The 16,034-nt window shown below is 37.2% G+C and overlaps 2 protein-coding genes across 3 annotated transcripts; one reads left to right on the top strand and one right to left on the bottom strand.

The window, feature by feature from the left end:
• Nucleotides 1–2,091: 2,091 nt before the first annotated feature.
• LOC145774504 (leucine-rich repeat-containing protein 72-like) lies at nucleotides 2,092–7,524 on the top strand. Of its 2 annotated transcripts, XR_014290020.1 has the most exons (7): nucleotides 2,092–2,215; nucleotides 2,843–3,042; nucleotides 3,667–3,827; nucleotides 4,801–4,890; nucleotides 5,863–6,038; nucleotides 6,221–6,379; nucleotides 6,951–7,090. XR_014290020.1 is itself a non-coding variant. In XM_082585761.1 (6 exons), exons 1-6 carry the CDS (start codon nucleotides 2,201–2,203, stop codon nucleotides 7,086–7,088), a joined length of 780 nt encoding a protein of 259 aa, XP_082441887.1. In that variant the 5' UTR covers nucleotides 2,092–2,200; the 3' UTR covers nucleotides 7,089–7,524. The 2 variants fall into 2 exon arrangements, 1 of the variants encoding a protein (XP_082441887.1); XM_082585761.1 differs by lacking the exon at nucleotides 6,221–6,379 and having other exon boundaries at nucleotides 6,951–7,524.
• Nucleotides 7,525–8,505: 981 nt separating this feature from the next.
• Nucleotides 8,506–14,455, bottom strand: LOC145774515 (uncharacterized). Its single transcript, XM_082585770.1, has 2 exons — nucleotides 14,317–14,455; nucleotides 8,506–12,328 (listed from the first exon to the last, which is right to left on the bottom strand). The coding sequence occupies exons 1-2, from the start codon at nucleotides 14,453–14,455 to the stop codon at nucleotides 9,573–9,575; spliced, it is 2,895 nt and encodes a 964-aa protein (XP_082441896.1). The 3' UTR covers nucleotides 8,506–9,572.
• Nucleotides 14,456–16,034: the final 1,579 nt, after the last annotated feature.

Raw genomic sequence — 16,034 nt, 5'->3', positions numbered from 1 at the left:
AGTGTTAACTTAAATAAGTAGCACACTTCTAAATTGTGAAATCGCAACCAAAAAGCAAAACAAGCCCAGAAGCCCACAACTACTGAATTTTTCTCCCAGTTTTGAACCAAACCTAGCCCAATTTCGCTGAAAAACCATCGGCAACCTGCTTAAGCATCATTACAAAGAATTATTAAAGTAAAAACTGAATTGGCATGAAGAAATCAGACATATGGCTATTGTTTGCAATATGGTTTATTTGAATTATTGCACAAAACATAAAGTAAAAATCGTAGACGATTTTCATCTTCCTCATCCGCACCACGTTTGTCATCTGCCTTACTATATTTTTCATCCGCACAAGTGTGCACCATCCCATGTGTTGTCAAGAACTGATCTAATTCATTTACTTATTTGAATATCAAGTTTTGTGGCTGTGCCTAATTATATTCATCTTCATATACCTTAGACAGGCCTTAGCATTAGATCTGTGTATGCACGTTTTGCCACCTGTACGTTTTCTTGGTTTTGTTGCTGTTCGGTAATTAATTTCCACATTATTATTTTTTCATCATTCTAACAAAGAACATCAATGGTACGGTATATTTTCAACTACAGAAAGTCTTCAACTGATTCCACCATCTTAAATAGGCTTCCAGTTTGTTTGTTGAAATTGTATTATTTACCTTGTGCAGTTGTGCACTTACTGTAATACTTTTATATCTTTTTTATCATCCATTCACATAGGTTTTTCTGAAACAATGCGCTATTTTTTAATTTGATATTTAGAATGATTTTTGCCATAAGATCTAGGTATTCATATAGAGAAAAGTTGCATATGATAAACTCTCAGGGTGTGCAATTGTGCATTTGAGCAGCGGATTTCAGGACTGCTCTCCGCGCATCGGCACCTAGTGGATAGAATAATGTCCCGGCAACAACACTTCAATCATCAGAAAACTTCACTCTGTCAATCTCGGTAACTGCTTTGCGTCAAAGGCCTCTACAATTATGCGAAACTAACCTATCAAGGCTTTGTTAGTCTGAGGATAAACATTCAACACCAAATGAAGAATCATTTCAAGCTATGTATAAGTTTATAATTATGCATTCTTATAATCTGTTATAGTATCATTCTGTTTTATTTATTTTAAGGTGTTGTACATGTAGATCATAAATATTAATTCTGTATCATACTGTAGAATTCACTTTTTTCTTACTCTCTAGGAAATTTATATCTTTTATGTATACCGTATACATTTAACTTTCCTTATTACGATTTTGGCTATGACATTCGTTCACCTCTGTAGGCATTGTTTTATCACTCAAACAATTTTGTTTGTTCATACTGTATATGGTACTGGCAGTTGTAGGCCTAGGCTATATTAGACTTAAAACTTCTTTTTACTCTTCCATAACATTCCCCATGTGATTTTTATTTTCTAACAATCTGTTTTAGTTTAAAGCTTTGTTACATGACAAATATTCCCAGGGTTAAGGTTTTAGTTTTACTCTCTACCATGGCGATCTATACTACTGGCCTTCCCAACGTGGCAATGGCCAAATAATTTGGGGGCCTATACGAAAATTCAATTTACCAACTGAGATAAGTGTTACAACATTAGCAATTTTCATTGGTCAAGTAATATTTTTTAGCCTAAAAATTGTAAATACAGTGCCAAAACGTAATTAAGATGTAATATTATTAAATATGTGGCAAGAAAGCAGGACAATAGCTACATGTTAAGAATACCATGAGAATCAAGATATCAACAGAATCAAGGTACACGAAATCAAGAGTGACCCAACTTTCAAAACACTCAGTATGTAAAGAAATTCGTTTTCTAATGCAGAAGTATTTGTTTGTTAGTAATAATTCATGCAAAGACGCTTTTTTTACACCTAATACCTGTTAGTTGCCAAAACTTAATAGGCCCCCACATTATTTGGCTGTTGCCACGTTGGGAAGGCCAGTAGTATAGATCGCCATGCTCTCTACCCAATTTCCCAAATCACACTTTTTTGTCTTCAACGACTTTAGTTTTCTTGAATTAGGTCAGAATTCCTTTGCCATGTCCTATGTATGAGTATTAATTTTTCACAATCACTTACAGGTTTACAATAACCTAGGCTATAAGTATCATATTATTATAACATAGGATAAATTCAAGACATTTTTTCAATCCAACTCCTATGCAAGTTCCTACAGCTACCATTGTTTATGGCGTTTAATCAAGTAAGTATAACTTTTACTGTCACATGTGGAATTGTTTTGTTTTTTTAAATCTGTTTGTTTGATTGTGAGATTCTTTATCCTTGAACTAAGAAAAAATTTGACGAATCTGGGCACTTTTGCATAATTGTGAAGCCTTTGAATCACTGATGAAGGACCTGTCACAAAGATCGACAGACCGAAGTTTCCAGTGCTTTTTTCTCAAGCACACACCTCGAGAGTTCAACCATTAATGGTTCGAAATCGAAAGGGCACCGGTTAGACACCGCTAAAAAGCATGCAGCTGTGTCTGCGGCAAGACAATTATAGGCATGCCTGAAAGTGGACAGGAAGATTGGCTTCCTTGGAGTCCTTGCCTTCCCGAGTTCCCGTCCACTTAATCTAAATCTTCAACCACCGGGTGTAAGCCTGGATACGACAAACAAACAAACTTTAATGTCATTATCGATTACTATTTTTGTGTGAATACAGTTACAGTATACTGAAGTGTGTAAAAATAATACAATATATTACATGAATATATATCTTATCGTGTAAGTTGATCACATCAACATGCATTTTCGTTCATAGTATAAAAGTTGAAATCAAGATTTCTATTCCAAAAAGTTTAATTTTTAACAAAACTTTCAGGTTGTTGGTGAGGTGACAAGGAGGTTAAACATAAAGCAGAATGGGGAAGTTATTGAGCTTTACTTGGGAAATCAAAAACTTGAATCCGTTGATACATTGGAAAAATACAAATTGTTGCAACGTATTTGGTTGAATGGCAACAAACTGAGAAACTTATTTTGCCCAATCACTGAACAGTCATTTTTAAAAAATAACTTTAGGTATGATGTGTCATCATTGTTCATTGTAAGTTATTGCATGTTGTTGGTTCCTTGACCCAGTGGCAAGGTATTCATGCAGAAGCTGACTTGGCCTGTATATATAGTTTTCTTATGGCTGCTTCCAGCAGCTGTTGTATCTCTATGTTGTTGTTATAATGCATGCAAAACAAGCTCATTGTTATTATTATTGCTTACACTGAAAGAGTAGAATTGCTTTTCTTTATTATAGGTAAAACAGTTTTTTGATAATTTGGTGTAATAGCTTCAGTTTAAAAGGTTTTCTGTTTTCTCATGATATTCCTTTATTATTTTCCTAATTTTGAAAAGTGTTTTTATTTGTCTAGCTTAAGCATGGCTCCTAGGCTGAAGATATATTTTATTGCAAAATTAATTGTGAATTGATGAGATGGGATTGTTTTATGGAATTCAGAAGCAAAGTAGTGAATGAAGACTACTTCCTTATGTCATGTTTAGCAAAAAATATTTAGCAATGACAAGGCTTTTTTATTAGCCTCACTCATTTATTATTTCCTCACACGTTGCAAGGTACAAACACCTTACAGTACAATAAATTGATTTTGTTTTATTGGTTTTATTAATTCTGTTTATATATTTTTTTCACAGAATAACAGAGCTGTATTTGCAAAACAATGATCTTTGTGATATCACTGGAGCGATATCACATCTGAGAAATTTACAAATTCTGATGCTACAAAAAAATCAACTTGCCAGCTTGGCTGATATACTGCAGGAGACGAATCGCTTCCAAGCTCTTCGAGTGCTTAGTACGACTCAGCATATTGTGTAGGCTTAGGCTAGCGGTGCTCAACCAATGTTAAATTGATCCTCTGTGGAAAATCTCATTGATTGATTGAATCTTTATCCTCGGACTGGGAAAGTTTCTTACAGAGCTTAATCCTGGCAGTTTCGCATACTTGTAGAGGCTTTGAATCACTGTTGCAGGCCCGGTCACCGAGATTGACAGAGTGAAGTTTCCGATTGTTGAAGTCTTGTGGCCGGGCAACTATTCCATCCATTAGATGCCGCTGAATGGAGAGCAGTCGTTAACGTGCGTTACTCAAGCGCACACCCCGGGAGTCGAACCAGCGCCGCTTGATCTTGAAGCTTCTTCGTTCCAGAAGTGACGCGCTAACCAATTGAGCTATCGGGGCAGCTATTTTCCAAGAGAGTAATTTTTAAAGAAGAAAAGACTTGATAAGTAACCCCAAATATAATCTAATGAAACCTTATGAGGATAACTGTATCTTTATACAGTCTCCAGGGATCAATGGGAGTAAGAAGATTGAGAACCTATGAATTTAACCTTAAGCATTTGCATGGTAGGCTACTTAAATCAAATTGTAAACTTGTATTTTAATTGAATTGAAGTTCCTGTGCTTTAACTCAGCAAGTACGTTTCAGCTACTGTCCAAGTCAGCAAATGAGATTTTCAGCTAGCATCGGACTTGCTTGGTCATCGCTTGCTAAACTGAATTTGCTGACGTGTGATATGCATGCAAGTTTTGGCTTGCTCAGTGTCATTATAGACCAACTTTAGCCACTTGCTGAAATGTTGCTAACTCAATTGTCATTTTCTCTCTTGCCATTTGTTCAGTCTGACTTATTGATATCTTCGTTCCGAAGTACTGCCATATATAACTGCTGACTTGTAAGAGACTTTTTAAGATCTATACCTGAACAAATACCGTACTACATACAATTTACAACAACTCAATAACATTATGAAGTTTCTTACAGATTTATTTGACAACCCACTAGCGCAAGAACATGGATATAGACATCTCGTCATCCATACACTTCCTTCTGTTAAACTATTAGATAGACAAGGTTCGTAGCTGACATTGCATCTCTCATAGATTTGTTGCTTTTTTGACGCTTTTACGTGTGACCAAGATGTCACAATTTTATGGAAACATACTATGCTACCTGTGGACCACTACGTAGTTATTGTTTATTGTGCAATTTCTCAATCTAATATAAACTCATTGGTCTCAACAGTGAAAGGTTTCTGGTTTCTTTTGTTTTAACGTTTTCGTCAGTTGTGAGTCAGTTGTCACTTCAGTGAGCACCTTGTGTTTTCGTCAGTCAGTTGTCACTTCAGTGAGCACCTTGACTTTAGATAACCGCATTGCTTTTCGGTGACTACGATGGAGCTTCCACATGAATAAAAATAGGCCTGCAATGCTATATCTTCTTCTTTTCTACGTTGCAACGAATGTGGGGCGATAGCCAGGGCTGTTGAGAGGATAACTTCAAGTGAAGAGGTCCGGTACCAATAAAATCCTCGGGCCCCAAACCAAGACGCTTTTAAGAAACACGCACTATACCCAAAGAATACAAAGTGGTTTCATCAAGCCATGGGCCCCTAAAGTAATCCTGGCCCCGGCTGTAAACGTAGGCTACCCTAGCCGTACTGTAGCCGTCCGTAGCCGAGTGGTGAGAACGTCTGTACGGCGTTCGAAAGGACGTGGGTTCGACACCGCTCCAGAGCACGCGGCTGTGTCTCGGCAAAGACACTTAATGGCAAGCCAAAATAAGAAAACCAGTTGACTCCAAGACTATATGTCAGTGTCACTTCGCTGCTTCCTGTCGTCTGTTCTATCTCATTTGTGATCGCAGTGTACTGTATGTTATCGCAATGGGCGCAAATTAAAACACGATTATTATTATTACCCCTGGATCCCCTGTCAACGCTACTAGTAGGTAGGCTACTGGCTATAGTCTGTAACTTTACTGCATGATTGATAAGTTTCTCGCTCGCTGATAACTTGAGATTTTGAAATGTTTCTTTTCAAACAGATGTCACAGAGCCAGAGAGAAAAAAAGCGAGGGAGATCCACGAGCCGAATCGGTGGGCGATCCAGGCCGCAATTGCATTCGACCGAAGAGCAGCTATAAATCCAGCCCTTCTTCACACATACTGTAAGCCTCCGAAGAAATATCACCCACCCTTGAAAATGCCTAGAGTCGCACATGTAAGACATGAGATGGTTTTGCATTTTATTTTTCAAAGCAATCTATCAGTGAGGCTGTTTTTGAAGCGAGATTTCGTGTCAATGCAAACCTTCCGTCTCAATTGTTTTGCGAAGTCACTTTTCAACAAAAAGTTTCATTTTATTTTGAAACTTTTTGCTAAATTACTTTGTTTCAAATGAAGGTTTTGCCAGCAGCCTCGAGCCAAACAAAAGAGCCGCATTAAAGAACGACTCACTGACTTCAACACCATTCGTCATAGCACATGACTAAGGAACTGTGCTCCGAAAGCTAGTGCAATTCGCTACTATCACAGCAAACTAGCAGCATCAGGCTAAAACAGGTCGTCGAAATCTACATTGTGAAGGAAGTTTTTTAGCTAAATTTTTTTTTTCAATTCGACGCACCTTTTTCATGGTAGGCTAATTTTTTTTTCGCCAACAAAAATCATTTAAGCATCCATAAATACTTGGGTGGTTGCCCATACCTTTTATCAAACATATGGTGGAAGTTTCAGATGTAGCCTAATAGGCTTATAATGTGCAATGTACATAAACAAGACTGCAAAATGGAAGGATTCTGATGCTTCTGGAGACAGTCCCTAAAAATCGTGGAGTCTGGCGCTTTGGTCTGTCTCTGCAGCCTTGTAGGCTATAAAGCAGCGTTTAGACTACATGCGTTTTTCTTGCGTGACGTGCTGGTTTGAATTGTTAGGTTTGGAGACCATACCTTAGGCTATTAGCCTAAATTTATCGATACATAGGCTATCTTAAATAAAATCTTTGCATGCACGTATTGAACCATTACGGTTTTGCCACCTTTTCCTTTTGTGGGCTTTGTTGCTGTATTTTATTTCCACAATGTCGTTTCTTCGTAAAGAAAATTCAATTAAATAACTAAAATTTTTGCTTCAGGAAATACCAAAAGAGAAAGTCAGTCGCTCTGTCATGCAATACACAATATTTGACTGGTCAAGAGTGCCAACTAGTCAACAAAGAAGGCTGGGACAACCTGTTCTTCCCTTGCAAAATCTCACTGTGAAATTGAAATAATTGTGTAGTTTCTTATACCTTCTCATTTTGATGCGTCGAATATGCTTCCACATAGGCTATTTTCAAAAAAACATCTTTCGACCAACTCTTTCCAACTTTGGTCAAATGTGTGCCTTATTTATCAGTCACTGAAAACTCCACGGGTCTTAGCGCTCAAGCTCCGCGGAAGTTAAAACTGGCTGAATAAGAGCAATGTTTTTGCTGCACAAAGCAACTGTGGCATTATTGCTTGGAGTAGCTGAGTTTGGCCTTCATTTAAAGGTTTATGTCTACAAGTTTATGATTAACGTTTTTAACTGCTGTGATAACTTTATCCGCATTGTGCCAACATTGTTGAAACTATTGAGATTTTACATTTGATGACTGAGATTTTTATTCTGCCAACGTTTGTGCATTGTTGCTTTGAAAGCCAATACAAAAAGTAAGCGTGCCAGCATGACATTTTGTGGATTTCAAGATAATTCAACTTTCTACGAACTAGAAGGGAAAACTTACACGGTCAAGTTGGTATGACCGGGGTAGCCTATGCGTCCATGGCAGTAGCGTTGACAGGGGAACCCAGGAGATACTCTTGGACCCGGGGTGATTGTAAGGGGGGGGGGCTTAGGAACCTCAACAAACCATCGCATATTCGTTGAAAATAATGTGTTTTTCTTCAAAGTGTCTTAATTTGGGTAGTCGGACCACTCGACATGCGATAACTCAGGAAGTAGCCTACATTTCAACTACTGTCTAAGTTAGCAAATGAGATTTTCACTTAGCATCGGATTTGCTTGGTCATCGCTTGTTAAACTGAATTTGCTGACGTGTGACACGCCAAGTTTCGGCTTTAGTCAGTTTCATCATTTTCCAACTTTTAGCCACTTGCTGAAATGTTGTCACTGGCTCAACTGTCATGTGCTTAGTCCATAACTGCTGACTTGCAGGAGACTCCTTGATTTAGGGTTTGAGGATCTCATTGGCACCGGGCCTAAATTATGATCTCAACAGCTGTTGAATGATTCATAACCTCAACAAGCATTCAAAACAGCAAAGTTTAAACTATAGAAAAGGTTGTCTTAGTTCAGTAATTACTGGATGATTCACCAGGCTTTCGCGTGGCGGTGTTGTTTAAAATTGTGTTAACTTGGCCAATAGAGGGGCGCAACAACAAACGCAAGTCGGTATCACACAAACGGTAACAAGAATCCAGTTCACTGCTTTGCAACGAAAAATATCAGAAATGTCAATAAAGCAATTTGTAGATGATTTGTAACAACTATTCATTGGCTGCCTTGTCGAGTTTTGTTTGCAACGTGGCTCCTAGGTTCGAGGAACAGAAGCGCTGGTGCTTCCGATGAGCATAGGCTACTAAAGAATATAGCCTAAACATATCTACCATTCAGGTTTACTATTAATAAATCCTTTGAAATCATGTTGAAGAAGTTTTATTTTAAACTTACGATCGAGACCTTAAAAATATTTTTGTTACAAAAATAGACACCATAAAAGCGAAGGCACATAAATATACACAGCAGTGTTCCCAATATTTTTTAGATCATGGCACTTTTGCAACGCGATTGGTAAGCTATGCGCCACTCATACGTACATTTACAACAAACTTCAGAAGCTGAAACTACGATGTGTAGATTGAGAAACATCATAAACACGCAACAGGCCAGATATGCATGGAGTTCTCCAACCAATGCCGTGAACAATGCGATTTCTCATAAAGGAAACACTTTTGTGACCAGAAGCACAGTGCCCCAGAAATATGAGGCCCATGTCATACAATGACCTTCCACATAATCTTCCTATCTACAGTTAGACGTGGTAGTGCTCAATAACAAAGCAACTTTTAACTAATCTTAATTTATGACTAATCTTAATCGTGAAGTAGGGTCTTAAAACTAACCTAGCATCATATAAAAATGTCGCATTAGAATACATCGCAGCCTACAAGCTTGCAGCATCACTGTGCCCACCAACGACGTGCCATATGGTGCCACAACAGATTGAGTGCCACTGTTAAACGTTAAAAACAAACAAATTAAAAAAATAAATTAATTCTTGATGGCATAATTTTGTAGAAATGCATGTAAAGTTTAAAAAAAAGACATAAAAAGATCTAATCTGTATTGACATAAAAGCAAAGGAAGGCACATGATAAAACATTGAAAATGTCTGTAGAAATATGCAACCATAAATAGCAATGTGCTTACAAAGGCAGCAGGCTGTATTCAAGAAAAGATATGTTGGCTTTTCTAAGGTTTGCAAGCTTAGGAAAGTGCCAGTCTCAACGCAATTATTCCAAGTGTAGTAAACCGTTCACATCAATGACTTAGCAATAATGATGATGAACCAATCATAGGTTAAAACAGTGCACAAATAAATTACTTTCACAAGCAACAGTGGCGTCGACAGCTATGCTTTCCCTAACATTCTTTTAACAATTCTGAATAGTGCCGAAAACCGTTTTCCGACACTGAAGGTAAAGCTTGGCTATCATTTTTCGACCACAACATTTTTGTTTACTTTCATTAACGCAGAAAGCTTAAGTCTTTTGCAGCCATACAAGTGTAATGATTTCAGTTTGACTGCAACATTAAGCAAATTCATCAAACATGATTGAGTGATGTTGTTGCAAAAACTCAGTTTCAAAACCTCTATCGTCTCATGGTTGCATTCTATAAGCATGTCAACGCTGACATGAGTTGCTCCCGTGCTGCTCAAATCTAAATATTCTATAGATTGTGCGTTTGATATAAAATTCGTAATGCCCTGGTCGGATACTAGAGAGCATCCACTGATATCCAAGTGGTTTAATGAATTAAGATAAGTCGATATCTCAGCAAGGCCAACATCTGAAATAGATACACAATTTGAAATAACTAAAGTTCGAAGACGTTTGCATTTGGTCGCTATACAGTGGAGGCTGTTGTTAGTAACTGATTTGATGCCTCGCAAATCAAGATGACTCAGCATTGGCAGATGGTCACTCAGCAATTTGATTCCATCAGTAGTCACCTTGTTACATAAGCCAATGTTTAGCATCTGTAGCGAAGATGTCCTCTTTATTAATGACACCAACGCATCGTTGGAGACAGCAAAGCATCCAGCCATCTCAAGAAACTTCAATGACTTCGAAAGTTTGTCATTTAAAACCTGGAAAGCCTCGTCGGTCACCGCAGGGTTGCCTGTAATGTTTAGACTTTCTAATGCTGGAAGAGCCAGACAAATTGCCATTATGCCATTGTCAGTAGTTTTACTCCAAGGAATGCTGACATGTGTTAACTTTCTGCAGTGACATGAGGCATGCAACAAAACGGAATCACCTGACAGTGAACCACCAGAGCAGTTGCCTACATGCAAATGAGTGAGATCAAATTTTGAGTTTTTGAAAAAATTTCTTAAACCGATCTCAGTAACACCTTTACCACAACAATTGGTGAGCGAAATTGATTGTGAACATTTTCTTCCAATCGACATCAACCATTGATTAGTTAAGGTCATGCCACTGACTGCCACTCGCTTCCAGAGCTGGGAATCACCAGAAATTTGGTTAAACCTCTTGCAGACCTTTGCCACATTTAAAACATCTTTTAAAGGCAGGAAAGTAAATATGTGGATGAGGATCTCATCAGGAAGTTGCAGCCATACTTTCTGCAAAGGTTGCAGCATGGCATGGGCAAACAAATTGACAACATGTCGGCTATTGCTTTTCACTTTATGAATTTTGCTATTTGGATTTTCTTTTAGAGTGGCACTACTTCCATTTGCGGTTGGAAGTTTACTAGGTGACAAATTAACAGAAGACCAAGTACTGAGCTGCCCTTTTCCATATGAAGCCCATGCAATGCTCGATTTTTCCCAAACTCTTTTTGGGCTTGTATTAGATCTCAGTATGGCTTGCAGCTTTCCAGCACTAGCAGGCCTCTTTGACTTTTCTGGTGACTTCTTTGACAAAATTGGAACGTCTCCAGAAGTTTCTTTTAAGCCGGATATCGGTACTTCATGGAAATCTTCCATAAATGTGTTGTTTGTCACAGGCAGCACTCTCTTATGTCCAGCACTGGCTGGTCGTTGTCTGGGCTTGACAGGAAGCATAGATCCGTGTATTCTAGTTTTGGCACCACGTTTGACAATAGGTTGATGTGCTTCTGTATCACTTTTATCACTCAACGGTAATCGAGGAATATTCAGTTCATAGCATTCTTTTGATAGTTGACATAAGTCTGAAGCGTCATCTATGTCTTGATTCAAAGAAAGAGTTTCTTCTGTTTCTTGTGCATTTAACAGGATAGAATCATTTACCTTCTTATTGGTTGTGTCCTCGACATTTTCATGATCAAGTTTGTTTTCTTCATGATCTGTGGATTCTAGCAACATATCTGAAGAGGAGGGGCTTCCCAAGAGCATGCTGAGCAGAGGAGACCTGCTAGTTTGTGGGACACCGTGAGTAATTGTTGGCTGATTAACTTGTAAAGTGACAGGCAACGAATTTGAAAACTCCTCTGTGGTTTTATTAAACAATTTCATCGAATTAGTAGTGGACCAAGCATTCTCAAAACGTTTTGGTTTCTTTTCTGATGCATCAACAGTCAGGCTTAAGTCTTGTGTTGGAGGTTTTCTTTGAAAACCATCATTGTTGCTTTGTGATGTGTCAAATGCATCAAGAGTTTGTATTCTTTTGCACCTCTCATTTGGAGGAGCGAAATCTTGTTTCTGGCATTCTTTCTCAAACACTGGAGTGAAAACATTCAGCTGTTCAATAGATTTGCCTGGTCTGTGTGTCACTAGCTCATTAGCAGCATCAGCAGGGTTTAAATTACTGTCTCTACATTCGTTTTGGAAAACGAACGAAACAGGAAAATCTTTTGATTTTGTGTTTGACTGATCTTGAGGCAATAATGAAATCTTTGTATCATGTGTGTTGTGATCTTCAAAAAATGCAGTGTGTTTTCTATCAATTCCGTCCCCTGTCATCAGTGCAGTGTCTACATTTTGTAACAATTCATCTGATGAACTGACAATTTTGTATGACCTGGATGTAGACAAAACATTTGCTGGATTGGTCTTGTTTAAAAGTTTTTCTGTTCGATTCAAATAATCAGTGACAAAGTTAAAGTGATCAGAACTCTGTAAGAATTCCATAGCTCCCCAGTTATCATGAGTTGAATCAGCCATGATTTCACCAAGTTTCTCTGCACCTTGAGTACATTCTCGAGATGGCTTGACAAGTTTTTTGTTTCTAACTGTTTCTGAAAATAACACACAAAAAATAATATAAAAATACATTCATATGATCATACGCGCCGACTTCCGGGGGGGCCGGTGCCCCCCGTAAACTTATGGCTGAGGGGCAACAAAAATGGTTATTAAAAATGGTGTTTCAAAGATAAAACACTTCGCGAAAGAGATTTAGATTATTTAAACGGACTTAAAGAATGCCGAAGGCGAAAAATAGCCTACGTTGCTCTTCCCCGCAAAACAGCAGCTGATCGCATGAGTTTCTCATATGGTATTGAAGTTTCAAAGTAGACGATTACGCTGCTGGAATAGTCACGTAACTATTCACAGCAATATTAAGTAAACCAGCTAAATTAGACGCGCTAATCTCAACGAGGTCTTCCCGCTGTGAGATCAATTATGATTCAACAGAACACATTGTTTTGTTCGCACTTTGCAATGTGTGAGAATTAAATCGAAAACTGATAAAAGAAAGGGTGTTTAATGGTCTTGGTCGCAGATATTGTCTGCATTAACGACGTCTCTTACCGCTATTATCACCTAGCTAACCTGACATCATTGTTTTATGCGGCCGCTAAGGTTTGACATCGACTTCAACAATCATGGAATGTTACGTAAGAAGAACAATTATATCCTACACGCAAAAATAAAAAAATCGATCTCTTAAAACAGCTCTTTCCGCTGTTTTGTCTCGTGAGCTTTGCATATTGCATATATAAAGTTTAGAATTGACAAGAAATCATTAAATTTGAAAATTAAGTTCAAATCACTGCAAATAAACGTATTCAAAACTTTTAATTCGGCCGACACCATTTCAAACTCTGTAACCTACGTCAGCAATGATTTTGCAGCAGTAAAATGCGTTCGTTTTGAAAACTGCGGAGCTGGAGACAACAGCTTGTCCCGTGTATGAGTTGAACCTATCTTTTTGAGGTAAAAATCACTTGCGAACATCTCGACCTATATTCGAGTATATACGGGATTCGATAAAAGACTATAAAGACTTTCGATAAAAAACAGAAGGGAAAACACTTCATCTTTGTTAGCGCTTTGAAGGTAAGTAATTAGCAAAACGAGGTTAATAAAACTGATAGCGGGTTTCCACTCTGCTTAAAATTATGATTTTTAGCGTTTTATTTCGATAACTTCGCTGTCTTGATCGTTGTTATTCGCTCGCACAAAAAGGAAATGAATCGGCTTGTTTTCCAACTGTTCCAATTATGAGCTAACAATATCAAAATTTTTATGACTGGGCGTACTGCATGCGTAAAACTAATCGTTTCAAGCAGCGGTTCTAATAAATTCGGTTTGCGACCTAGGTGTCAATGTAAACAAGACATTAAGCTTAATCAAATACTATTTTAATTGAGTAAAATAACGTTATGGTTATGACGTCATCACCTTTTTTGCCCCCCAAGGTTTTTTGAAAAGTCGGCGCCTATGCATATGATAATGTTTTTCATTGTTAATATATTCAGGATAAAAAATGCATTCCTGCAGTAAAAAATATGTCAGTATGCCAATGAATGGAAAAGTTGACAATTTTAAAAGGTTTAAAACATGCATGAGCAGTTGTTTGAGCATTAAGATGCATAATATCTGGCTCGCATGACCACAAAATCTAATAGTAAATAGCAAACTAATTGTTGGGTGAATGTCAGTGACATAAAAGATGGTTTGCTTATATGATTATGTACAGTCATCATAGTAGAATAATAAAAAAAAACTTTAGGGAGAAGCCTGCTATAATGTGGCCAAGAAGAAAATGACGGCAAGTTCTTTACATAGTCAGGCTATATATTAAGGCTAAACTCTTAAATATTAGAAATACTAGTACAATAAAATCAAAATGTAATTAATTTTCATGATGCAATCATATCTTTGACATCGACTCTACACTCATTTTTACTCGCATTCACAATTCACGTCAGCACACCATGACAACTAAAACTTAAAGATAATAATTGACAATCTTTAATTGGTAACAACTTCTACTTACCGGCATCATGATTGGTCATGCACACATAATTTTCTTTTGATCTTTCAAGAAGCTGATTTGCCAACTGATTGGCAGAACGGAGCTTCTCAAGCTCACTATCATTGTTACTAGGCAATATGATGGTAGAAAGACTATCCATGGCATTCATAAATAAGACATACCAGGCCTAACATGATATATTTGATATAACCTAAATGATTGTGAAATTATAGAAGTAAGTACCAAGAAAAATAAACAATTTCAGTCTCACAGACTTCATGTTGTTAGATTTTTGGCTACATTAAAAGTTTAAAAATATAAAAGTAGTCTAAAAAACAATTACGCAAAAGTTTTGTCCTGTAACATTATAACTCAATATACAAAATTGTTAATGATAAAGTTTTGATGATTTTATTAAGAAATACTGCAAAACATAAGTATATAAAAGATATAAATGACAACAAATAACTTAAGTCAAAGCATACGGTAGCCTATGTAGTTTTGTGACATAATGGTTAAGTGTTTTGCTTTAAAGTTTATGACAAAAAACACAGTGCATTTAAGTGTTTTTTTAACATATTATGTATTAGTCTTAGAAAAGTGAAGAATATTATACCAAATACTTTTCTTAAGCTATACATTTAAAACATTACATTTAGACAAAATAAAAAATTTTGTTTTGCTGTTAATTCTATGAAAGGTTTGATATGACACTTATTTTTCACAACAAAATATAGTTTTAAACAAAACAAAATTAATTACAAGAAATGTATTTTTGTGCAAAGCACAGGCTTCTAAGCTTCTTTATTTTTCCAGCGGCCAAGCATGGCCTACCAGAGCTTCTTCCCGGTAGCTAAATTCTCGCGCTCGGGGCCAAAATAACAAATTCGTGTTTCTAAAAATTTGTTAATTACAATTAATTACAATGTCTGAGACTGTTTGTTTTTTGACACCATACTGATCGCAAACACTCGCAACGCTGGCCCCTTTTTTAAGCTTTTTGATCAGTTCTAGTTTCTGCATCACCGACAAGTTCACACGTTTACGTTTTTCATTTGGCTTAGACATAATGCACCGTACTAAACACAGGCAGGTTCTAACTGATTCTAAGGTGCACCGAATGAAGGCTCTTGCTAACAGAGTACAGTACAGAGTACGCTGATAGATCACAATACGTATTGTAACGTTGTGAGAGACAGCTTTCTAATCTGGTGAATTCCAAAACAATAAAAACCGTTCTTTTGGTACATTCTTTTACTCATAGATCTGCGCATATTGAGTCCGTTAAATCCGAAGTCCGTTAAATCGAAGTCCGTTAAATCGAGGGTTGACTGTAATATCGTGTTTTTACATTTGCTCAGATAAAAACAATGCAAACAAAACCTTGAAACATATTTGCTGTTATATTTAAGTATACTGCTTCCCAAGTAGCCTAAGTGTAGAGTCTTTGAGTTTTAATTGGTCAACACTCTGCCTTTTTGCAAAGTCTTTATCAGCAATATTTCTATTCAGCGTTAAAGAGATATAGCCTTGTTTGTGAAAAAAATGTGACAAATGCGAGTTAAGAAAAACAAAATTTCACGTACAAACACAAGTGGGAAAAAATGTTGGCTTGTTAAAGCTGGCAACCAAACATGGCCTACCGCAGGACAGTTTCGGAGGCCATTCAACAATTTCTCGGCAGCCATGGCCAGGAGCTTAGAGGCCTGGGAGCAGTCATTACAAGGTTAAGAACCCAA

The sequence above is a fragment of the Aplidium turbinatum genome, chromosome 7, assembly GCF_918807975.1.
Source record: "Aplidium turbinatum chromosome 7, kaAplTurb1.1, whole genome shotgun sequence".
Taxonomy (NCBI): Eukaryota; Metazoa; Chordata; class Ascidiacea; order Aplousobranchia; family Polyclinidae; genus Aplidium; species Aplidium turbinatum.
Note: the sequence above shows the minus strand (reverse complement) of the source record. Positions and strands in the feature narration are given on the sequence as shown.

Excerpts from the sequence above, each read along its gene's own strand:
- LOC145774504 (XM_082585761.1), top strand. Across the intron at positions 3,828-4,800 it reads CCAAGCTCTTCGAGTGCTTA|ATTTATTTGACAACCCACTA; the intron begins GTACGACTCAGC and ends AGTTTCTTACAG. Across the intron at positions 4,891-5,862 it reads TAAACTATTAGATAGACAAG|ATGTCACAGAGCCAGAGAGA; the intron begins GTTCGTAGCTGA and ends CTTTTCAAACAG.
- LOC145774515 (XM_082585770.1), bottom strand. The coding sequence starts at position 14,455 with ATGGATAGTCTTTCTACCATCATATTGCCTAGTAACAATGATAGTGAG. Across the intron at positions 12,329-14,316 it reads CATGACCAATCATGATGCCG|AAACAGTTAGAAACAAAAAA; the intron begins GTAAGTAGAAGT and ends TGTTATTTTCAG.